The 25,589-nt window shown below is 37.5% G+C and overlaps 1 protein-coding gene across 3 annotated transcripts; it reads left to right on the top strand.

Annotated features, from left to right (window-relative positions):
- The first annotated feature begins 136 nt into the window (after positions 1–136).
- LOC127426854 (integrin beta-3-like) lies at positions 137–24,521 on the top strand. Of its 3 annotated transcripts, XM_051673886.1 has the most exons (15): positions 152–357; positions 2,797–2,882; positions 3,891–4,095; positions 4,938–5,190; positions 6,215–6,377; positions 6,526–6,687; positions 6,820–6,915; positions 7,060–7,149; positions 8,231–8,365; positions 9,324–9,750; positions 15,810–16,032; positions 17,892–17,992; positions 18,170–18,289; positions 20,820–20,986; positions 21,525–24,521. In XM_051673886.1, the coding sequence occupies exons 1-15, from the start codon at positions 261–263 to the stop codon at positions 21,591–21,593; spliced, it is 2,394 nt and encodes a 797-aa protein (XP_051529846.1). In that variant the 5' UTR covers positions 152–260; the 3' UTR covers positions 21,594–24,521. The 3 variants fall into 3 exon arrangements, 2 of the variants coding, with proteins under 2 accessions (XP_051529847.1, XP_051529846.1); XR_007894863.1 differs by lacking the exon at positions 21,525–24,521 and having other exon boundaries at positions 147–357; positions 17,892–17,988; positions 20,820–20,966; XM_051673887.1 differs by lacking the exons at positions 15,810–16,032; positions 17,892–17,992; positions 18,170–18,289; positions 20,820–20,986; positions 21,525–24,521 and adding an exon at positions 11,050–15,778 and having other exon boundaries at positions 137–357.
- Positions 24,522–25,589: the final 1,068 nt, after the last annotated feature.

Genomic DNA, 25,589 nt, shown 5'->3' with positions numbered 1-25,589 from the left:
TCAGCGATCCCTCCGTAATCGTAGTATAAAATATAAGATGTTTAAACCGCTATGATATCTAAAGGAATTTAAAGTTACCATACAAGACCTACGGCAAATGTTCGTGAAGTCATCCACTCCTCTGCCCACGCTTTCTCGGAAATAAACCACAATTTACTCTATATTTGGTGGTGCTCTGATGTCTGTGCTGAAGGAGGTAGGAGAGGACAGACCGGTGTTCAGCTGAGACTGCTATAAAGTTGGTAAAGTGCATTTAACCCATGTATGAGCGTTTATCAGAGATGGAGAAAACTTTACCCAAATTCGCCTTCATCTTCTGGATTTATTGTCTAATTCTATTAACAGATGTCGGACAAGGTAGGTTCCCTGTTTTTTCTGTTTTATTGGATATAATAGATATTTTATTGTGCATGTGCACAATTTTACGATTTGAATATATCTTAGTGGTTTGAGTGTTTTGACTACGTTCACAAAAATTCGTTCAGATCCATTTAATGATTCGTTCAGGGACCATTTCTGGTGATGCCAGACAAATGATTGTCTTGTGTGAAATGACTTAGTCACCGAATCAACGATCAAAATGTTTAAAATGTGTACATCCAGGGCTGGATTGGTAATCTGGCATACTGGGCATTTTCCCGGTGGGCCGACGCACTTTGGGGCCGATCAGGGGCGGAATGGCCGTGGGAGAACCGGGCGCGCCAGTGGGCCGACGTCGAATGGGCCGCGATAAGCTCAAATGAGCTGCAGAACGGCCACAGAACGCTCTATCTATCTCTCATTCTCTCTCTCTCTCTCTCTCTCTCTCTCTCTCTCTCTCTCTCTCTCTCTCTCTCTCTCTCTCTCTCTCTCTCTCAAAGGGAACACCATCTTGTTCTAGAGGTCAAACCCGATGGGACGCGCGAACGGAAGAGTTAGGGGCTGTTCACACCGGATGTCTTTTTGCGCGCGTCTGTTCTGTTTTCCCATTGTTTAAACACATGCTGGACGAATGTCTTTGACATTTGCAACGCATCTGGCTTTTTATTCAGCGTCTGGCGCAGGACCAGCATATTTTAAACACCATGTCAAGTTAAAAATAACTTCAAATTGTCAAAAACGCATGTTGAGACACCTGCGCTCTGTTTCATTCTTTGCGCTGTTGTCACAAAGATTCAACATTCTAAACAAGTTCAGGCTGCATAGAGGAGACTATTGCATTGTTTCATATTATTCCAGATTGTTTTGTACCAAGTGAAGTTTCAGCACAAAAACAGTAAGGCAATGCTTTTTTCCCTTTTGCTGTAGTGTAGAGGTCTGCACAGACCTTAAAATGAAACCCGAACCCGATCCGTACCCGGGACCATGTGGTCCGACCCTACCCGGCCCGAAGGATACCATCACATTATATGCCCGAACCCGACCCGAACCCGAAATCGCTCTCTATCTTTATATAATTTCTTCTCCTAGCAAGTACTGTTGCAATAAGCTATATTTTATGTAAGCATATAGGTAACATTTGTAACAGTACTGAAACAGTAAACATACACAGTTTTAAATTACAGTAATTTCCGTTTCAGGGCCTACAGGCAGGATTGGGAGGGTTACTTTTGAAATGTATTCCACTACAGATTACAGAATACATGCTGTAAAATGTCATTTGTAACGTATTCCGTTAGATTACTCAAGGTCAGTGATGTATTCTAAATATTTTGGATTACTTCTTCAGCACTGGTGGATTTTTTCACTTGTTTTGACTATAAAAACTCTGCCAGTACAGTAAGACAAAAATACATTCTCTAAAAAACCTAAATATCTTATGCAGTGTTGTTTCTAAAACAAGATAAATCAAATTGATCTTGTTTAAAGGATATTTAGATATTTTTACAGGAAAACAATACAAAAATTATTATCAAGAATACAATTTTTGCCCTAATATCAAAGGTCTTACTAGAAAAAAATTAATTATGATCTAACGTGAATTTTCTTGATAAAAAAATATGATCGTGCCTGGTAACATGTGCATGTAAAATGGCTAGAAATAGTATTTTAGCTTAGCGTAAAGCTGACAGTCTACACAAGGTTTATTTCTATTTCTTCTGCTCCAAACTTACTTCAAACTTCTCTGTCTGCTCGTATGAATGGGACTGTTAGTAAAATACTTTTCGGCTGCTTTATTCTGCCTTCTTCGCAGACACTCTTCGATCAGGAGATGAATACACCAGTGGGAAGAAATACATGAACACAGAATGTCACAAGCAGTTCTTCAATTTATTAAAAGCAAATGGTTCTTGTCACATAAGGCTGGTCACACCCCCCACATCCAGCCCCCAAATCCTCCATATATGGGGTTGTTTCCTCTCGCTTACAGAAGTACATTCTTGTGCACAAGACAGTGCCGAAAACATAAAAGCAGATAAGCAAGCATCAGCATAAAAAGGTCACATTGTTCCATCTGAGGCCTATTTCTCATAGTAACACATCATAAGAAAGTGTTTCACCGCTGTTCAAATGCACTTTGGATCGCATCATTTATATATATAAATGTTTTCCATCTGAAAGGACTAAATATTAAATGAAACAAATGACAATAAAATGCAAATTAATCTCTTCAGTAATCAAAATACTTTTTGAATGTAACTGTATTCTAAATACCAATTATTTAAATTGTAACTGTAGTGGAATACAGTTACTTATATTTTGTATTTTAAATACGTATTCCCGTTACGTGTATTCCATTACTCCCCAACCCTGCCCACAGGGTACATTACAAATTAAACTGGAGATCAAATATTTTCACTTTCCTCTCTCGCTCAGGCTCCAACATCTGTACTTCTCGAGGGGCCAGTACATGTCAGCAGTGCCTGGCAGTGCATCCTTCCTGTTCCTGGTGCTTTCAAGAGGTGTGGTGTTCTACACTCATCTGTTTAATGACTGAGCTGCAACATGTTTACTTTAGACTTTATTATTGAAATTCCTGGATTGAGGGGAGAGTACGACTGATAATAAAATCTGACTATTGATCTCAGAAGTTAAAATATATAAGTATATAGTATATATCTCAGAAATGTATTAGTAAAATTCATTGACTTTTTTTTATGTTAGTGGTATATTTATTTGCCAATGTTCAGATCTTGGCTCTTAGATGATTAAAAAGGCTGCATTTGATCAGATTGATATTCCAGGCTGACTCACCTCTTGATCAAGGAACTGGATTCTGGACTCTGAACTGTTTTGTCAAGTTCCATGTCAAACATCATTTTGCAACTGTTGTTGTCAACAAAATTTGAATGAGGCTTCCCTTGAGAGCTACAGTACATATGTGGTTTAACTACTGTATGAGATTGGCCTTTGGTAAAGACTATGGTCTGACCTACCATTACCACAGTCATTGACATTTTAAGTGTCTTTTGTAAACAGTCCTATATGTTTTCAATGTGTGCAACCTCTGTGCAGTTGTCCAAATCAGTGATCGAAAGGAAAGAGGAAGATGTAGCAAACATCCCTTTGGCTGTAATTTCAAATAGTAGACGTGTGAATCATGTGTTGTGGCTATTAGATGTTCAGGAAGTAAAAAGAGTGCTCTTACATTTAAATAAAATCAGCAAAGGCCTTTTAATTGGGAAGTGGGTCCTTCCTGCGCTATTAGTGGTACCAAACGAAATTGCAATCTATTTGTTAAGCTTCCCAACATATCAGCATTGGCTCAACCAGTGGCGTGAGTGTGGGGCAGGACAACCTGTCGTATCATGCATTGGAAGACAGGGGGAGAGTTTGAAACTTGTTTGAAGACAGTCATTGTTTTTGTAACTCTGTTTGGTGTCACTAGTGTCACAGAAATTACAATAAATCTATAGCCTGATTCCCTGTACCAGTACTAGAAACTGGATCTTGTGGCGATTGCTTTTCAGGATTTTGGTCAAGATGTTCCTGGCTCCTCACGATGTGACCTAAAGAAGAACCTGATAGAGGCAGGATGCAGGAGAGGAGCTCTGGAGTATCCCGTCAGCAAAATGTCTGTAATAGAAGACAAACCTCTCAGCGATAAGGCCATGGGATCCTCTACCGATGTCACTCAGATCCAACCCCAGATCTTGCACATCACTCTGAGACCTGGTGAGTTCATAATTGCAAAAGGTAAAAGATAACTGATTGCAAAATTAGTGTCCACTAAAGTATTAAAGACCGTAGGAAATCAAAATTGGAGTTTGTGGCTTTTAGTTAATGTCTATCAGTTTTGAAACCATCCATTTCCTGGTGTTCTTGTACTACACAGATTTTTGTCCAATCAAATGCCTCCAGAATAAGAACGTTGTTCCCTTTAATACCACTTAAAACCAATAGGAAGTTGAAAATCATGTTCATATCTGTGACGTAACTACCTCAAATCTGTGACGCCTTTTAATATATATCCCACCAAAATTTCATGTTTCAGTAGGAAATATCCCAATACAGGGGTTTTTATAGGGAAAATTCACCCAAAAATGAAAATTCTCTCATCATTTACTCACTCTCATTACGTTCTGGGTGTGTACAGTATGACTTTCTTTCTTCACCAGAACACATTTGAAGAAAAATATCTCGGCTCAGTAGGTCCTTAAAATGCAAGTGGATGGTGAATCAACCTTTGAAGCTCCAAAAATCACAGACAGTCAGCATAAACAGCATCCATATGACACCAGCTGTTAAATTAATGTCTTCTAAAGCGATGCGATCACTTTTGCTGTGAAAAAAGATCAATATATATGTACTTTTTAACTATAATCCATCGCTTCCGGTCAGCAGCAGAATGTGCATTCAAGAGAGCGCTGAGTTCACGCGGTCTCTCGTGTGACAAAAAAAGTCATACACACCTGGGATGGCATGAGGGTAAATAAAGAGAGAATTTTAATTTTGGGGTGAACTAACCCTTTAAATGGGGTCTTATTGGACAGTACTGTTAATTTGGCCTCCAACAGATGATTCCAAGGTCTTTACACTGAAAGTCCGGCAAGTGGAGGACTACCCTGTGGACTTGTATTATCTGATGGACCTGTCCTTCTCCATGAATGATGACTTATCTCAGTTACAAAAACTGGGGCGGGGCCTGGCCGAAGAGATGAGCAAAACCACCAGTAATCTGCGGATGGGCTTTGGGGCTTTTGTGGACAAACCAGTGTCCCCATACATGTTCATCTCCCCTCCAGAGGCTGTGTTAAATCCATGCTTCTCGTGAGTGATGACAAAGACATACTGTATATTTACACACTGAACATAAACATTACAGATAATGGGTGTTTATTACAATGTTTTAAGTGGGTGTAGTGTATTTTGTCTGACAGAATCTGATATTACATATTTAGACAACCTGCCATCCTTTATCCTGAGTTAAGTACAAAATAAGTATAACACTGTAAGCTGTTTTTTTTTAAAGCTCATCATTGAATGTTGTGGCTCATTTACCCCAGCAAAGCTTTAGTGAATGTGTACACTCACCACAAACTTTGGCATTATTTCATGGTTACACGTAACCAGTAATAGGAGTCATCTGTTTCTTTTCTTTTATGTACTTTTCCACATTGCATAAAGCTATATTCATAATGAGTCTTTGTTTTGTTTTTCAGTTAAAATAGCTAAACATCCTTGGAAGAACACACTTTTACCTGATAAGCAAAATTGTGTACTTTTTTAAAGGGATAGTTCACCCAAAAATGAAGGTTCTATCATCACTCACCCTCAAAATGTTAGCCTCAGTCACCATTCACTTTCATTGCTTCTTTTTCCATACAATGAAAGTTTATGGGGACTGAAAGAAAGAAAGAAAGAAAGAAAGAAAGAAAGACTTTGTAAATGATTTACAGAATGAGTAAAAGATGACAGATTTTTTTTATTTATTTTTTTTGGCAAACTATCCCTTTAAGACTTGTTTTTATTGAATGTATCTTGAATATACTGTGTGTGCATTTTGTCTTGTGGCAGATATTTTCAAAAAAAAAAATTTAAAAAAATAATTAATTATATTTTTTAATATTATTTAATTATATTATATTAATATGTAACTCAGCATTAGCTATCTGGCAAATTTATTTTAAGTACGTTTAAATACTTTTACTGTTATATATATATATATTATTTTTTATTTTTATTTTTTATTTTTTATTTTTTTTGTAGTGAAGAAACTTCTCATTCTAGGGTTAATGCCCTTTTCTGTTCTTTCTACATGTAAACAATCCTTCTATTCTCTCATATGTGATAGAATCCCACACAAATGCCAGCCTCAGTTTGGCTACAGACACATTCTGTCTCTGACGGAGGAGGTGAACCGCTTTACAGAAGAGGTGAAGAAACAGAAGGTGTCTCGGAACAGGGACGCTCCAGAAGGAGGCTTTGACGCCATCATACAGGCAGCCGTGTGCAAGGTTGGAGGTTCTAAACAAGCTAAATGGAAAGACAGAGGACTTATACTTTACTGACTACTTCACAATGAGTGATATAGGCTATTTTTGGCCTATCTACTTGGTTACTTTGACCTCTTGTATTTGACAGTTTTTTCATTCATTCTCCCAGGATAAAATTGGTTGGAGGCCAGGTGCGTCTCACTTACTGGTTTTTACCACTGATGCCAAGACACATGTGGCACTGGATGGGCGCCTGGCAGGTATTGTGCGACCCAATGATGGCCAATGCCATGTGGGCACAGACAAAATCTACGACATGTCTACAACTATGGTAGTGATATCATATCTCTTTAACATTAGGCACATTGTAAGTCAACTGTGTATACAACACCTGTTAAAATTGAATTTACCTGTATATTGCTTTCATATTAATGGAAAACATTTTTCTTATGCAATCCACCAGGACTACCCGTCCCTGGCATTAATCACAGAGAAAATGTCAGAGAACAATATAAATCTGATCTTTGCTGTGACCAGCCATGTGGAATCACTCTATAAGGTAAAAATTATATTCTATGTTACCATCAATAAGTAAATGTTTGATTTTATATAGAAAGACACTTTTAAAGATTTTGTCTCTTCTTATCTTCTGACCTCTCTTGCTCTCTCTCCTTCTTTTTCTCCATCTTTTTATCTGTTGTAGAACTACAGTGAGCTGATCCCTGGTACTGCAGTGGGCATTCTATCTGAGGACTCACATAATGTGATCCAGTTGATCCAGGATGCATATGCTGTAATGTCCCTGTTACATTTACTTACAGGAATGTTACAAGTTCAATACAACGCAACACAAAACAATAAACGATAAAATAAACACTTTTTTGAATATAGACCTTACTCTAACCTGAGACTAGTGTCAGAAAATTATTTATTTACATTGTTTGTGCAAAGTTATAAGTAATATTTCAACTTCAGTCATGTCCATTTAAAGACAGTAAGAAATGTAACTTTCACAGACGTTCCGGAACAGGACAAATAAAGGAATTACATGAGCAACAAATAATTAGAAGTTCATCCATCTTGAACAGTATTCCCAAATGGCACAACAATGATATAGACCACTTTTTAACTCAAAAAATAAATTTTCTTTTTCAATAAAAAAAAAAAAAAAGAATAATTAATGTAGCCTAAGTTATTTTACAAAGATACAAGCTTCATAGTTCTGCTTTTAAACCCTTTAAACCCAAAGTGCCCTTCCACTGTAAGTGCATCACTGTATCTGTGATTTTATTCCTTTAAACTGATTGACAAGTGTGGCAGCGGGGGCGTGGTCAAGCGTCCATCCGGAGAGAGAGAAAGCGGTAAGGGCACTTGCACCTGAGCTTGATTATGTGTAACACCTGTCTCTAATTCTAGTGAGCATGGGAGTGGCATATAAACAGCCACGCCACACCACCAGCAGCAGTGAGAGAGAGTTTGGTACAAGGAAGGCCACGGTGCTCCTGAAACTGTTACGTTCGTTCTGTTGTATTTGTGAAGCTGATGTGTTTAAGTAATTACGTGCTTGTGAAGCAGATGAGTTTGTGAAGTTGTAAAGCACTGAAGTGGCCGATTAAAAGTCTTACCTGAGCCTGGAAAACCCGCTTCCCTGTGTTCTCCTTCCCTTCTGCTGTGAAGTTGTACAACAAGTCAAAATGATTTTCTGTGGGATTCAACATTTTCCCATAAATAGTGTCGATAAAGCTTAACTTGAAATGAATACTGAAACATTCCTTAAAGTCTTTTCTCCATCTGCATTTCTTTCATACTCAAAAAGAACTGTATATGGTTATCGATCTTTTGTTTGCCATTCTGTTTTTTTGTTTGTACAACAGAAACTGCGCTCTAAGGTTGAGCTGGAACTCTTGAATGTCCCAGAAGAGCTCAGTCTGACATTTAATGCAACATGTCTCAATGGAGAGGTCATCCCTGGACTAAGATCCTGCTCTGGACTCAAAAGAGGAGATACAGTCAGTATAATCTTACTCCTTGGTCAAAGTAGTTATTCCACAACATTTCTGTCACTTCTTTCAGTACTCACACCCATTCTGATGCCTTGACAAATTCCACAAAAAAAGAGGAGTACAGATGAACAGGAAATGCTCTTTCTAATGTGCATTCATCTGCCTCCCTTGATAAATGAGTTGCATAAAGTTCTGTGGTTTCACTCCCTTCCTACTAAATGGTGAACTATAAACACTTACACACATTAGGGACAGGTGGGTGTAACTGTGCCATTACTCATTTTGCTGAGTGTGTCTGGGCATCAGTTTCCTGTTCTCTGCTGTACTGGTTTGACTCACTCTACCCAGCCCTCAGTTCAGACTGTCTGTCAATCCAATCCAGTCACATGTTATGCTGTGCAACTGCACACTCACTATCAATAATGGAATGATAAAACTCACAGACTGAATGATGGTCAACGTATTTTTACTTTGATAAAGGAATATTTCGGATACAATACAAGTTAAGCTCAATTGACATTTGTGGCATAATGTTGATTACTACAAAAATGAATTTCAGCTTGTATTTTTTTTTTTTTTTTTTTTTTTAATTTTTTTTTGTGGTAGGTAACATTATGCCACAAATGCTGTTGATTGAGCTTAACTTGTAGTGAACCAGGAATATTCTGTGTCATTAGATCCATCTCTCCCTAAATTTTGAGCATGGAAAATTGAGCATTTTAAGAAATGTATTCCTTATATTTATTTATTAAATCTTTTGTCCTAATAGATCAGTACTTTTTACATTGAATACTTAAATGTGTTCAAAAGCAAGTATATTTTGGGGGGATTTATACTGGTTCTGAACTATAAATATGCAAATTTTAGCAAAATGTGCAAACTCAGATGTGCAATTTTTAATGTCATAGTAATTCATGTGTGTGAACACCAGAGCTCTATAAAAGGAGCTTGAATATCTTTCTAGGTGTCCTTCACTGTAGAGGCTCATGCCAGGGGCTGCCCCAAGGAAAAGCGCAAGACCTTCACCATCAAACCGGTGGGCTTCAAGGACACCCTGCAGATCAGAGTCCACTTTGAGTGTGAGTGTAAATGCCAAGCCAGGGCTGAGCCTGAAAGCCCTGTCTGTCACCACGGCAACGGCACCTACGAGTGCGGCATATGCCTGTGTAACCCAGGGCGACTGGGTCCCAGGTGTGAGTGTGCAGAGGGTGACTACAGCCCCACCGAGCAGGATGCCTGCACCGGGCCAGACAAAGTGATATGCAGCAGTCGGGGAGAGTGCGTGTGCGGACAGTGCATGTGCCACAATAACGATTTCGGCAAGGTGTGGGGCAAGAGGTGTGAGTGTGACGATTTCAGCTGTCTGCGCTACAAAGGGGAGCTCTGCTCAGGTAAGACAGGATTTTGGAGTTGGGGGAGGCTTTGCTGTTTTCAAATAGATGTACTCTGTTTAGTGCAGTAGAGTTCTGTGTTTTAGAATTAGGCTTTTATATTTATAAATGGACTGTGATGGTTTTGCTTAATTAAGGACCCAATTTTTACATTGCATTTCAAGTGGCGAGCCCACACAATGCAAAAAGCATTTATGATACAAAAGTGAATGAAAATGTACTTAAAATCATACTTAAAAATGTTAATATTAACAAACTGCATCAGCCCAACATATGCAAAATTATGAACATGACATTTAATGCTCTCTGTAGCCAATAATGCACTCCACATAACAAACCATGTTTATCCTCACTGCAAGAAATGCAATGAAACCCATATTTAATGTAGTTTAGTCATATTTTTTTTAAAACAATCTTTTAAATATTTACATAGTTTTATTCATGTTTTTTAAGGGTACGGGTATGTCAAACAACATATACAGGTACATTTTAAACAAAATATTTGGAATCGTCTCTTTTTACAGTAAAAGCTGTTAAGTCTATTTATTATTATTGTTGTTATTATTATTATTATTTTGTTGTTGTTGTTGTTGTCCCTGTGACCCAGGATGAAACAAATCTTGGGTTGCAACCACCAGTTGAGAACCACTGTATTAGAATATAGATTGTGTTGTATTCTTTGTTATTCAAAACAAATGATGTTTGTTGTGTGAAAACCTGTGTTTTTCACTGCAAACGTTCGAAAGCCTTTCTTTACGACTTAGAATCTCTGTTCACTGCTCACCTCACCCCAAAGGAATTACCTACAATAACACTAAAATGTCTCTTGCTTCAGACGAAGAACAAGCTCCTCTTATAAATAAACATGCTCTGGGGGACTTGGCAGGGTTAACCATGTGTTAACCTATTTGAGACCTGTGTGTTTGTTCTTTAGACGATGTGCTAAGGTTCCACTGGGATGCGTTTAGGTTGGAATGGGTGTATAGTTTGTGTAAAATTTGGCACAACATGCTGTAGTGCACCTCTTGAAGTTATGTGCCTCCTGAAAGTTCCTGGGTTGGTTTCTTGTTTAAGCAAAACCAGATCTTTGTATTCTGAAAGATTTCATTGTGTACCTTTAAAGTTAATAATGCTGGCTTGAAAAAGCCAACATTATTCTCCAAAATCCCTAAATGAAGACCATATCAATTGTAATTACTCCTATAGCTTTCAAGCTACATTCACTAAACTCTGCACAGACCGTCAGACTGTTCTGACTAATGTTGCTATATCTTTTCTATTTATATATTTATTGTGTAGTGACTCGCCTCAATCCGGGTGGCGGAGGACGAATCTCAGTTGCCTCCGCGTCTGAGACCGTCAATCCACGCATCTTATCACGTGGCTTGTTGAGTGTGTTACCGCGGAGACGTAGCATGTGTGGAGGCCCACGCTATTCTTCGCCGCATCCACATACAACTCACCACGCGCCCCACCGAGAGCGAGAACCACACATTACAGCAACCACGAGGAGGTTACCCTTTATGACTCTACCCTTCCTAGCAACCGGGCCAATGTGGTTGCTTAGGAGACCTGGCTGGAGTCACTCAGCATGCCTTGGAATCGAACTTGCAACTCCAGGGGTGGTAGTCAGCGTCAATACTTGCTGAGCTACCCAGGCCCCCAATATATAGTTTTATGTGGACGGATTAGAACCTTTAACTTCTTATGCAATGAGCGGATTAATTACCACTAGACCACTCAGTCAGACTGCTATATCTTTTCTAACTGATCTGAATAACTACTTTCGCACAGCGGGCCAGCAAACCTCCAAACAATCCTGTAGACTTACATTGACAATGTTTGTGGCGAGCAGGGCGGGGCCAAGCAGCAAAGCTGGGGAGATAAGTAGTGAATGAGGTCCAGCTGTGTGCCACACCGGTCTGGTGTTCGAGTGAGGGGTGGCGGGAGTATTTAAGGAGAGGAGACAGCGGCAGACGAGAGAGAGATGCACAAAGCTGTCTGTGTGTGTGTGTGTCTGCGTGTCAGGATGCTGAAAAGCAAACCTTTTGTGTACTGCTGAAAAGCAGTGTCTTATTGTGTGGGATTGAAAAGTGCAACAATAAATGTTTACGTGTTTTGTCAAGCCGGCCCCAGCTTCCTCCTTTCCTTAATTGTTACAATGTTCAAACAGGCAATGGAATGCTCGTTAATTCAAACTCTAACTGTCAAACATTTAAAATGTAAACAAACACGCACAAGGCCTACTATTCACCTTATTCAGCCCTGCCCCTTTTCCGTGCCCAGTTCTTCTGAATTTTGTCATCTAACTTCCTGTTTGTATTGTAGCTACTAAAAAGAGTCGATCAAAATGGATTATATGTGGGAGCACAAAGTATTTTTCACCAAGTGTTGATGGTGTGAATCTACAGCACCCCTTTACTATGCGAAAATGCTCGTTAGGTGTTTTTTCTGTCACTTTAAATGACAATTGGACCTGGCAAATCATATTCGGACAGCTATGGCATACTGCACTTTTTCATAACACAAGTGTTTAATTGTTGTGTAATTCTCCTTAATTTTTAGGTTTCAACTTATTAGTAATTTGTGTTAAAATGTGTAACTGATATGAAATTTCCAACAGTGACAGCTCGTATTATTACACACGCAGTTTCAACATTAAGGAAAATTACAGTTGTACTTTTTAAAATTAATTTGTCACCGTAAAATTTAAAATTGTTGTAAACGGAAAATAAAATAAAACATACACTTTCACATGTGTATGTGTGTGTGTGTGTATGAATATAGTGTCACCCCTCCCCCGACCCAGTTTAATGCTCAAAAAATCTGCTTACCTTAACTATAACGCAATGGGTGAATGACATGAGAAGATGGTCAGAGGTGTCGTATGAGATATTTTTAATGACTTTGTGTTGTCTATTGGAGTTTTGTGAGCACAGAGGCACATCAGTACATCCAGAGCATAAAGGTAGGATCTTGTGTATTTGTGAATGAAGTACACTTGTTTTAAAATCTCCCCGCTCTGCTTCCAGTTGTTATGACACCCCCTGAACACTTTAAAATACTCATGATAGCTTTTGACAACTCTATTCCGTAAATCCACTTTGCTAGCTAATTACACTTTGACATCAACACCATAGATATTTATATAGAACCGCTAGAACGGAAGTTCCGAGACAACATTTTCAAAATGGCTGCGTGCTAGTTTCTCTGGCGCATAAGGTTAATAGACCATTTCAAGGATGTAAACAATACCGCCTCGTCCTAACCAGACGCGATAAGATTCCAGCAACAAGCTATCTGCCTGTCCACACCAGACGCGATGCAACAATATTCATACACTATAATGAGGATTATTGACAATAAAATATAGAAATCAGAGCAATCACAGATGGAATTTTGTGTTTATTGAACGCAACTCACTGAAATGCTTTCTACGTCAAGCCCCGAGGGGATAAATACTCAATCACACACATACACAGGGCAAAGTTACTTTATGAATCGCATCCTTCTTCAGTCTGTTACGACTGTTTATGTTCACGCGGTACTCCTGTTGTTATTTCGACGATCTCCACGTAACAGGGAAGTGGAGAGAAAGTTGGAACGAGCTGTTATGTCTCCTCACTACCATTCTGAAGCGGTGTGTGTGTGTATATGTGTATATGTGTGTATGTGTGTGTGTGTGTGTGTGTGAGAGACAGAGCTCCAGCTAAAGAGAACAAGACCTCAAGTGCAACATTCAGTAGGTGTGTGACACCCTCTGCCAAAATATAAGTTGTTCTGAACCGGCTAATGAGTTGCTGGCTTTAATATACTGTAATAAGAATCATTTATACCCATTTGTTGACTGCGCTGGCCGACGCATTGTCGCAGAAATAGAAACCATTCCAAAAATAGAAAGCCCTGTCTCTGTCACTCATCATGTGGACAAAAACTCAGATTAACATGGAAAAGTTACCTTTTATCGCGTGTCGCGGAGCATCTGGTTAGGACATGGTGTAAGAAAGGAATTAGAACGCTACTGCGCATGTGGTACCCTAAAGCATTTCCGGTAATGGCATTTTTATAACTCAGAACTGTCCAAATAAAATGACTAGTGCATACTTTTAGAGCTAAAACAAAACAAACAAGATAATAATGAAAATAAACAATGAGGTGTCATTAATGGATCTTTTAATTAAGACTGTTGAGTCAAAAAAAATTCTCAAAGAGAATCAAACATTACCTGAAGTGACTTATCCAGATGTGTTGTTGATACTGAGCACATCCATGTGAGAGAGAATATGAAAGTGTATCCTAGTTCATAATTATTTCCTCAGTGGCAAGGTTGGGAATATTGGATCCTTCAGTTATTATCACTGAAACTGTTAACGCTGTAAGTGTTATAAAAAAAACTTTTCTTGTGTGTCTCTTTCTGCTGCGCTAGCTTTTATACTACTCCAGCTACTCTGCGATCTTGGCAGTGCAATACTGCAGATATTGTTTACTTTTTTGTGACAAATTGCTTTTGTGTCCCTCCTTTGTAAGTCAGTTTGGATTAAAGCATCTGCTAAATTAATAAATGTAAATTAGTTGCACAGCTTAATTCATTATAATGGGATCTATAGTCACTTATAAAGCCTGTAAAGAAATACTCTGACTTAACTAACCAGCTAAACTCTACCTATCAAATTTACTGTTAACTGGCAAAAATGTTGTTCACCTACCTGAGATAAGATGTGTGCTGCTACATCCCACAGTTGTTAGTGCTGCAAGTTGTTATCTGAAGGTCTACTTGGCTATCTATCTATCCATCTATCTTTAAAAAAATTTCAGAAAGGCTTTGTCAAGCCAATCTAGTTATTGATTAATCAAGCTTCAGTTTTCAGAACAAGATGTGACAACAAACATGCCATTGTTTTAGTTCTATAAGTAGTTCCATAAGGCCTCAGTGGCATAATCCCAGAAGTCCATTTTGTCAAGAATATGCCTGTCACAGACTGATGATGTCACTGAACTAAGAATAGTCCAGTAAGGGCAGAAAGTGGGGCTTGGGCTGATGTGCAGGGTTTGTATTGTTTTTCTGTGGGAAGTGTAAGTACATGCAAAATCATGTTATTTTTTACATTTGGCTAGCCTTTGTCTTCGGTATTTCTGTTTGGTTTTGGTTTTTATTTAGCTGACATTAGTGTTCTCTTTATCCACCAAAGTCCCAGATCACTCATCGCCACTGTTTTGCAAAGGAATAAAACATTATAATCTCCAACGCAAACATACACACCGTCACAGATGTGTTAATACACATAATTGTATCTACAAACCACACTTGTAATGGGGCTCGGCATTCTCCCATTGTAAGTCAAGTGAAATATATGAGGCTTATCAAAGCTCTTAGCAATTCTGTTACGGTCCTGACATTCCACAGCCTTAGATGTCCATTTTTAGAAATCTGTGTAATAAAAAAAGAAAAGAAAAAAATATTAAATCATTTTTGACATCCGTCATGCTTGATTGCCAGCGGAAATTCAATTTGTGCAGTATGCACAGCCTCAGCATAATATTTGGGAAAGAGTAATTTTTTCTATGCATATAAGGAATGTACAACTTCTTACATGAGGCACTTTATGGGTGCAAATTCAAACTAACCCCATCGAAAGTTTCTTTCAGGGAATATTATGTGATTAAACATTATTCATCCAAGGAACCTGGAAAGCTTTCTTGTAAGGTTCAAACAACCTGTTCCCAGCAACAAAAAGCCAAGATTATTGTAGTTTAGTTCAATTAAAGGTGCACTCAGTAATATGTGACACCTAACAGTATGGATGCAGCATCAGGCAAAAGCAACAGTTTTGGTTAGCAATGCCTCATAGAAATACGGTAATCATAGTCAACCATTTTGTTATTCATTTGTTATGTGTAAAACTTTGTAAATGATGGAAAATTACTAAGTGTATCTTAAAAAAAAAAAAAAACATCTATTACCTGAGCTTTGAACAGTCATGTGTTTGTGAATGGTGCTCTGGTCATCTGCTGGCTTGTTTCCATCTTTATATTATTTTTCCCTTCATGGCTCATTCCAGGTCATGGCACATGTTCCTGTGGGTTTTGCCAGTGTGAACCAGACTGGAAGGGGGAGAACTGTAACTGTTCCACTCGCACAGACAACTGTATCTCCAGCTTGGGGCTGCTGTGCAGTGGCCGTGGCCAGTGTGTGTGTGGGAGCTGTGAATGCACTCATCCTGGGGCCTACGGCTACACCTGCAACAAATGCCCCACCTGCCCCGACGCCTGCACAATAAAGAAGTAAGTGTACTTCCAGCATAATACTGCTATTTAGGGCTGCAACTAACGATTATTTTGATAATCGATTAATCTAACGATTATTAGAGCGATTATTTGACTATTCTGCAATTATTGCAACAATTAATCATTAGCTCTTAACCGATTATTCAGCTTGTGCCCTGACTTAAAAGGTTGTATTAAACGTGCTTACAAAATTAAAGAGGACAAAATTATCTTTTAAAAATACCTCAGTGATATTCACTGAATTAAAGGGAAACATTTTTTATTTAATTCAGTAAAGAAATTTACTGCAAAAAATCCTGTTGTTATCTAGTTTTTTTGTTTTGTTTTTTTTTTTGGGGGGGGGGGGGGGGTTTATTGTCAAAAAATCCTTAAAACAGGATACATTTATTTGAGAAGCAACATATAAGATATTTAGACTTGTTTAAGAGAATGTATCTTAAATAAAAATGTATTTTGTATATACTGTAAGGGTATTATTTCACTTGGTTATACTTCTGCAAGTGCAGTAAAAACCAAATACACTTATATTCAAGATCTATTATCTGAAAGCAAGTCTAAATATCTTATATGCTGCTTCTCAGGTGAATGCATCTTTTTTTAAAGGATTTTGAAATATTTTGAAATATTTGTATTTTTAATATTAGATTCAACATTCTCAGATAACAATTTTTTGTTCTGCAGTATAGCTGCTAAAGAAAATGTACATTGTTTTAAAGGCGTTTTAGATATTTATATTGGAAAACAAGCCAAAACAAAAACAGATCAAAAACGTATTTTGTTACAGTGTATAATGGGGCGAAGACTACCCTCTCTCACCTTTCTGTTCACTTCAATCCATCTTTAACTCACAAAAAAACAACTCTCTCATATTAATAATGCTGCGTATTGCCAATTTTCTTCACTATAAGAAATGTACAGGGGCCTGGATAGCTCAGTGGTAAAATACGCTGGCTACCACCCCTGGAGTTCGCTAGTTCGAATCCCAGGGTGTGCTGAGTGACTCCAGCCAGGTCTCCTAAGCAACCAAATTGTCCCGGTTGCTAGGGAGGGTAGAGTCACGTGGGGTAACCTCCTCGTGGTCGCTATAATGTGGTTTGTTCTCGGTGGGGCGCGTGGTGAGTTGAGCGTGGTTGCCGCGTGGTGAGTTGAGCGTGGTTGCCGCGGTGGATGGCGTGAAGCCTCCACACGCGCTATGTCTCCGTGGCAACGCGCTCAACAAGCTACGTGATAAGATGCGCGGGTTGACTGTCTCAGACGTAGAGGCAACTGGGATTCGTCCTCCGCCACCCGGACTGAAGCGAATCACTACACCACCACGAGGACATAGATCGCATTGGGGCATTCCAAACTGGGGAGAAAAAGGGGAAACCCCCCCCCCCCCCCCCCCAAAAAAAGAAATGCACAGTGACATATATTATGATTCAATAAGTCGTGAGCCATCACGTTATAATACAGCTGTAGCAAGCGCGCACGCCTGAGGGACGAGCATCCCCGTGACAGTGCATCAGCCAGGTGCCGTTTCAATCTCTCCCCCTTAGATCGGGACACTTTACGCAACTCACAGAAGAGGTGTTGACTGCACAGAGAAATGCATGACCTGCTTCCATATTATTTGAACTTTAATAAAGCTATAACGCATTAAATATAACTGCATTTAAGATGTAATGCCGGGGTGTTTCCTGTAAAGATGCTCGACATCTAAGTTTTGCTTCAGCAGAGCGGCAGCCCCATCTCCACTTATTCCACTTTAAGGGTGCTTTTGTATTTACTTAATAAATATATATATATATATATATATATATATATATATATATATATATATATATATATATATTTTTTTTTTTTTTTGGCTTTAGGGATTGTGTAGAGTGTAAACACTTTAATAGGGGGAAACTCTTTGATGATGACACCTGTACTCGAATCTGCCGAGATGAAATCAGACTGGTGGATGATGTGGGTATGTTTGCTAAATAAACTTTTGTCATAGATAATAATAAAAAATAAAATAAAAAAAACTGTTGGAATTTAATAAACAATAATAATTTATAAAGTATAATTTATGTATAATTTATAAACTATTTACCAGACATGAGAGCTGTATTGCTTCCTTTTGTAACCTTCTTTTACTCACTAGTGTTCCATTATAAGAATGCAGTGAATTGCACCTATAAGGACGAAGATGACTGTGTGCAAAGGTTTCAGTACTATGAAGACAACAGTGGCAAATCCATCTTGTCTGTGGTCAAGGAGCCAGGTGACACCCTGTTAATGCTCTCACTGTTGAAAAACACCAGTATATGCTGTATTACAGATCCACAGGTCCACATCACAACCATACCAATCGATCAGTTTAACCAGCACAAAGCCAGAACTATTGAGCATAAATTAATGTACTAAGATGGTCTTTTCAACATGGGTATCATAAATGTTTCTTGTCAGGGTAGAGTAGACACTGGACACTGCAATATGTAGTTTGTGACACACAAAGCATTTATTGTGCACAACCAAACTGCAACCATTTTTTATTATTATTTCAAAGATGGTTTGAAAACAACAAGAGAAGATCATTTAACAGGGAATTAGCATTTATTTTGTTCTGGGTATTTCAGGGTATTATAGATGTATGCAGAGAATTGCATCATTCAAGAGTTTTATTATAGGTGTTTGCACACCCATATGGTTGTGTAAGTGTGTGTGTGTGTGTGTGTGTGTGTGTGTGTGTGGGCAGGTTTAAGTGGTTTACAAGGACTTTTTTTTAGGTTACAAACTGGTAATTACAAGGGTATTATGCTATAAATCTGGTTTATGAGGACATTTCTAGTGTCCCCATAATTCAAATCGCTTAAAAACATACTAAACGATGTTTTATTGAAAATGTAAAAATGCAGAAAGTTTTTTGTGAGGGTTAGGTTTAGGGGTAGGGTTAATGTTAGGGGATAGAATCTATAGTTCGTACAGTACAAAAATGATTGTCTATGTAGAGTCCTCATAATGATAGCTGCACCAACATGTGTGTGTGTGTGTGCATTGTGGGTTGTTAAGGCTGTAAGTTCAGGAACCTGCAGTGAGAGTCTGCTACTGTGCTTTAATGGATCCACATGTGGAACATGGGCTCTATTAGCCACCTTGAATGTGGACACATATTCCCAGAACCCAAGGAGCACCCCAGCTTGTAAAGCAAACACAGCAATAAACAACATCCAAGCTACTGAGGAACTCACTGACACAGTGCAATTCTTCCTGGGAAAGAAAGTGAGGAGACAGTGAAGTGGAGAATATATGAAAATAGAGCCTAAGATATGCTAACAAATTGTGAAATAAATAAATAAGAAAATAAAAAAAAATACATAAAATGAAAAACAAGCATTAGGTTTTCAACTAGTCTCAGTCTGACGACTTGTGCATGTTGCACACAAAATTGGAAAAAAACTTTCTCAAACTGGTAAGATCTAATCTGATTAGCTGACTTCAGGGAGTAAGGGCACACAGGGTTTTTTTTATCAGTCCATTTGGACACAAAGTCCTATATACATGGTACTGGGATGATATAACGAATGCTTTTGAGCATGAAATAATCTCTGGGTTTAACAAAGTTTTCCAGGTTAGTTGCATTCAATCTTTGAAAGATATTCAGAGTTTTCTTTAAGGGAAATAGTAGAAAGTTAACAAATTATCAATGAGCTATATTCTGCTTAGTTATTTGAGGTATGGCTATGCAATAATCAATTCTTTTGGAAGGGTGAAATTCTGATCACTGGTCTATACACAATTTATACGTTTTTGTTGTTTTAAAAAAATGTTCGAAGACACCACCATTAATTAAATACATTTTCTTTTAGACTGGTCTATTATTACTTGAAATAACTATTTAAGCTAAACCGAAATGGCATGTTAAGGGAGAGTTCACCCAAAAATTTTAATCCTCTCATCATTTACTTACCCTCAGGCCATCCCAGATGTGTATGACTTTATTTCTTCTGAAAAACACAAATGAAGATTTTTAGAAGAATATCTCAGCTCTGTAGGTCCATAAAATGCAAGTAAATGGTGGCCAGAACTTTGAACCTCTAAATATCACAAAATGTCAGCATAAAAGTAATCCATATGATTATCCATGGGTGAAAAACAGATCAATATTTAAGCCCTTTTTTACTATAAATATCCACATTTATTTCTTTAGTTTTTTGGCAATTTGCATTCTTCGTGCATATCGCCACCTACTGGTCATTGCTGGTCAAATGTAAAGATTTTTTTTTTATAGTAAAAAAAGGGTTTAAATATTAATCTGTTAATCTGTAATCTTATTATCACTTCAGAAGACATGGATTTAACCAATGGAGTCTTATGGATTACTTTTATGCTGCCTTTATGTGCTTTTTGGAGATTCAAAGTTCTGGCCACCATTTACTGTATGGACCTACAGAGCTGAGATATTCTTCTAAAAACCTTAATTTGTGTTCTGCAGAAAAAAGAAAGTCATATCTGGTATGGCATAAGGGTGAGTAAATGATGAGAGAATTTTCATTTTTGGGTGAACTATTCCTTTGATACAAAGCAAACTGTGGTTGGTCACTTTACATGTCAGTCAGACAGTCTCTTACTGTCTATGTAGGCAGTTCTTGGCCAAAATAAACTGCAGTATGGACCAGACCTTATGCTATATCAAAGGTTTGGCTTTATGAGACTAAGTATCAACTAGAGATGTTAAATATTTACATGTTTATTTGATATGGAAGATTATGCATATGGATCTCTCACCCACACTCCCCTTTCCTGTTTCCTAGATTGTCCTAAAGGCCCTGATATCTTAGTGCTGCTCCTGTCAGTAGCTGGTGCCATCTTGTTCTTGGGTCTGGCCACCCTGCTTATCTGGAAACTGCTTATCACCATTCATGATCGACGTGAATTTGCTAAATTCGAGAAGGAGCGGGCGCATGCCAAGTGGGAAACGGTCAGTGGCCAGCAAAAATACACACAAGATTGTCTGCATATCTGCAGTACATATCAAACATCAAAGTCCTTGAGATTCATATGTTCGTAACACAACATATCCACACCCACACATACCTCTGTTTAAATTAAATGGTTCACATTACTTTGTCAAAGTTGCTTGGTGCACTTTAGATGATGGCAGGATGATTTTATTGTTTCAGTGGCATGCTGTTTTTCCCTACAGAACAAAGGAAATGCCTCCATACCCTTGGGGAACTTTTACTTCAAATTAGACAACGCTAATAAGGCTTTCCTGTTGAGGTCTCTAGACAGGGCTTCTCTAGCCACATGTGAACTGTCTGATCTCCAAAGCTCAGTACCAAGTTCCCCACTAAACCTTTTATCTTTGAAATATGTGTAATCTGACTCTTGCTTTAGAGAGGGTTGAGGCTAGAAAGCATATGGGTAAAAAGCAATCTTCTATAAATGCAAACAGAATGCTTTTAGCAGAACTTAGTATAATTCTGTTTTAACTGTGCTTTTTTTTTCACACGTAGGGCCACAACCCCCTCTACAAAGGTGCTACATCAACATTCATGAACATCACATATCGAGGCAAGGAATGACCACAGTGAGCAGAGGATGAACTGAAAGGGGCCAATAGACAATGTTAATATTTCCATTCCAATCCATTCCAGCTATCAAAATAACCTCTAATCAATTTGCAACTATGCAAATTGAGCAGCAATAGAAAAGGGTTGTACATTTTGTTGTTGTAAAAATTTCTCTGACTTTGTCATCTCTCTGTACAAATCTTGCTGTTATGTGTCACTGAATGAATGATAATCTCTATATTTGTGTGTAATTAGACTATATTTGTCAGCACAGTGCCTGGGGAGATTATTGCTCACTGCTGCAGTACACGCCAAGCCATTTCCTAACTTTCCCCACTATGTGCATCGGCAGACATGAATGATAACAGCCAGCTCTTTCCAACTGTGGTAAAACTGAATCCCTCATCATGACTATGACATGATCTTATTATAAGTTGTTCTAGCTGTAGTTGTATCTTTATTAATGTTATGAAACAATATCCTAGAGGTAGCTTTATCACACTGGCTTTAAGTGCAGAATTTAGTAGTGAATGTTTATTGGTTCTGACATTAAGATCCAAGGTGGTCGCGCTGGGGGAATATAATCTCCATCGGATAATTTCTTTTTTGCTATAATTATTTTTTAAACCCTGTGTTATGTTTAAATGCTTAACTAAACAAATTATTGACACTTTTATCAATGGAGTAGGTAGGCCTGTTAATTTATGAAAATATTATTCTTAATAGTTTTATTATTTTGTATTCATAATTATTTTTCAAAACATGCGAAGACAGAAATAAAAATGGTGGGATTATTTGCACTATTCAGGAAAACTGATGAAAGGAAAAAATACACCTGGGTTTAGGTTACATTCACTGGTTCAAAAACGTAAGAAATGTGCAGTGCAAAGTGCTGAACAAAAGAATACACAACTGTAAGAAGATTCAAAATCTTTTCTGAACATTCTTTGTATTTATGGACTAGGCTACAAGGATGTTTGGTTCATAATATTAAAAAATATATATATATATGTTAATTATTGAGCCATTATGAATAAAGAATAATAGCCTATTATGTCTGACTTTATGCAAACTATCACAAACAGAAATATGAACTAAACTTTCTTCATGTAAGGTGTACGTTTGTTGCACGTTGACGCCCTGCATCTGTTGCGAGAGTGTGCGTGTGATCTAAGCAAGAGTGTAGATTTGGCTTGAACATTGGGAGGGTTGCAATGCCAGATGTGTATGACTTTATTTCATATGATTGTTTCAGTAGTAGAAATTTCTTTCCATGTAATGGACTACAGCACCACCTGCTGGACTGATTTTACAACTACAACTCGAGAGATTAATTCCACAAAATTGACATTCCACCAGTGTTGGGCAAGCTTCTCAAAAAATTTAGCTAGCTAAGCTACAAACTACTCAACAGAAGAATTAGTTAAGCTAAGCTAAAAGCTACACTTCAGAGAAAGTAACAAGTTACACTACAAGCTACACACCAAAAGTAGCTTGCTACATTTAAGCCACGTCATATTTTTTATCAACTGCAGATGCACAGAGCATACTGTCATAGACAAAGCATCTAAGACTTTTCACATGTTGTTTATCAAAACCATGGTACAGTATAGTACAGTATAGTGCAATACAGTATACAAGTATACAGTATGGTGCAATATGTACCAGTATGTGCATGTAAAAAAAACAACATGTCTTACGAGGAAATTTTTTAGGTTACAAACTGATAATTACAAGGGTATTATGCTATAAATGTGGTTTATGAGGACATTTCTAGTGTCCCCACAATTCAAATCGCTTAAAAACATACTAAACAATTTTTTTTTTAAATGTAAAAATGCAGAAAGTTTTTTGTGAGGGTTAGGTTTAGGGGATAGAATCTATAGTTCATACAGAATAAAATAATTATGTCTATGGAGAGTCCTCATAAGGATAGCACCATCAACGTGTGTGTGTGTGTGTGTGTGTGTAGAGAGAGAGAGAGAGAGAGAGAGAGAGAGAGAGAGAGAGAGCACATCTGGGCAATAACAATGTGATTTCTGATGGTATCAGATGGCAATACCATGGTACTTTGATATACAATTACCATATTTATGTACCATTCTGTATTCTTGCATTCTTGCATGGTGCTTCAAAGTACTTCAAAGAATACCATGTACCATGGTAAATTGATATATGATTACCATATTCATATACTATTGTATTTACATGGTGCTTCAAGGTAATTAAAAAGGAAGAGGCTATTTGCACTAAGGGTAAAAAGCAACAAAAAATTAGAGGGGGTCTAATACTTATAATCATTGACAAATAAGGTTGTACAAGGTGTTATAATGAGAATTTTTTTTTAAATGTAGTTTAAAACACTTGTGTCATGTTCTCAGAAATGTAATCTTTGTGTCCAATTTGGTTTCATCCATTTTTTAAAAACCTTTATAGCATTTTCTAAAAAAAAAAAAAAAAAAAAAAAAATCTAAATTTAAAATTGTCATGTGGCGTAACCATTAAGTAAAAAGTATTATAATACTTTCTTTGCACCTTGAATACATGCGAGTATAAACAACTTAATCATTAATTTCCAAAACGTTTTCAAACTCATTTTTCAAGATAAAAAAATGTAGAATCTTTTTATAAATATTATAAATTTTTTAGTCAAAAATAGTCAACATAAACAACAAAATAACTACCTACATGTTGGTTACACCCAGTGACTTTGATCTGGTCATATTTTAAAACACAACTGTTTCACTGCTTATTTTTTTAAGAAATAACAATAAAAGATTATTCTGCACCAGTCATGCCAACATTTCTTTTTTTCAGGAATTTCAGCTTTTAATGAGACTTTGATTTTTTTTATTTATTTTTTTACTTTCTCTGGACACTACATTTTTTACTTTAAGCCACAGAAAAAATGTAAATATGACTTTAAACTCAGCAATTGAAAAATGTTAATCATAGAAGATTCAATTAAATGGTTTGTGTGAATTGCATTTTTTATTTATTTATTTATTTATTATTTAAAAGGTCTGGACAAAAATGAGCATCACTTCATTGACCCTTAGGAGTCATGGCCATAACATGCACCTGTTACCCTCTGTTATTGTATTTTATGATGAATCTTGTAACTTTATGATCATGAAAAGGTTTTTATTTGTATTTATTTTTTTATTTTTTTCTAGATCGCTCCCCCACAGCAGACACACATTTCTTCTACTCCAATCTACTACTTGACCATGTTTGAAAGTGCATGAAACATTTGAAAACTTGTGGCGTAAGTTTCAGGTGAACACTTGGAAGGACAAATCAACCCATTGCTAACTCCAACATACTTGTTTTACAGTGTTTTCAGAAAACCGGTGTGAGAGAGAGCTCGCGCGCTCAAGGTTGCCAGATTGCGTGACTAAAGCGTCACCCTGCCAGAATATATCCAAACTGTACAAGTGTCCAGATCTGACTGGGGATTTCACCTATAGAAATCTGGCAACCTCACACGTCGAACTCTAGTTCTGACCGGCTAATCGCCCTTATTTAAAGTCTGTTATTTATCAAACGTATTAAAATTAAATATGAAATATTGCACTTGCATGATTAGTTCTAAATAATGTATGACACAACTGATCTAAAGGGGATGGTAAGGGAGGATGGTGGTTTTACAAGGTGGATGCTTTTTGGTATTTCTTGCAACAAGGGGGTGCATCCCCTTGCATCCCCCCCTCAACTCGAGCTCTGAGTATAGTGGCATCACTGCAGCATTTTTATTGTTTTTATTTGGAGTTCCACAGACACCCTACACCAACTCCTAACCCTACTTTACAAAAAATTAACCATGGTTTTACTACAGTAACCATAGTGTCACCATGGTATTTTTTCTAGTAAAATCATAGTAACCACAAAATTAAACATGGTTACTATTAACTACTATTAACAACATGTTACTGTAGTAACACCATGGTTAGTACATCAGAACTATATATTTTCCACCAAAACACATGGTTACTACAACATTACTAC

This window comes from Myxocyprinus asiaticus, chromosome 36 (assembly GCF_019703515.2).
Source record: "Myxocyprinus asiaticus isolate MX2 ecotype Aquarium Trade chromosome 36, UBuf_Myxa_2, whole genome shotgun sequence".
Taxonomy (NCBI): Eukaryota; Metazoa; Chordata; class Actinopteri; order Cypriniformes; family Catostomidae; genus Myxocyprinus; species Myxocyprinus asiaticus.
Note: the sequence above shows the minus strand (reverse complement) of the source record. Positions and strands in the feature narration are given on the sequence as shown.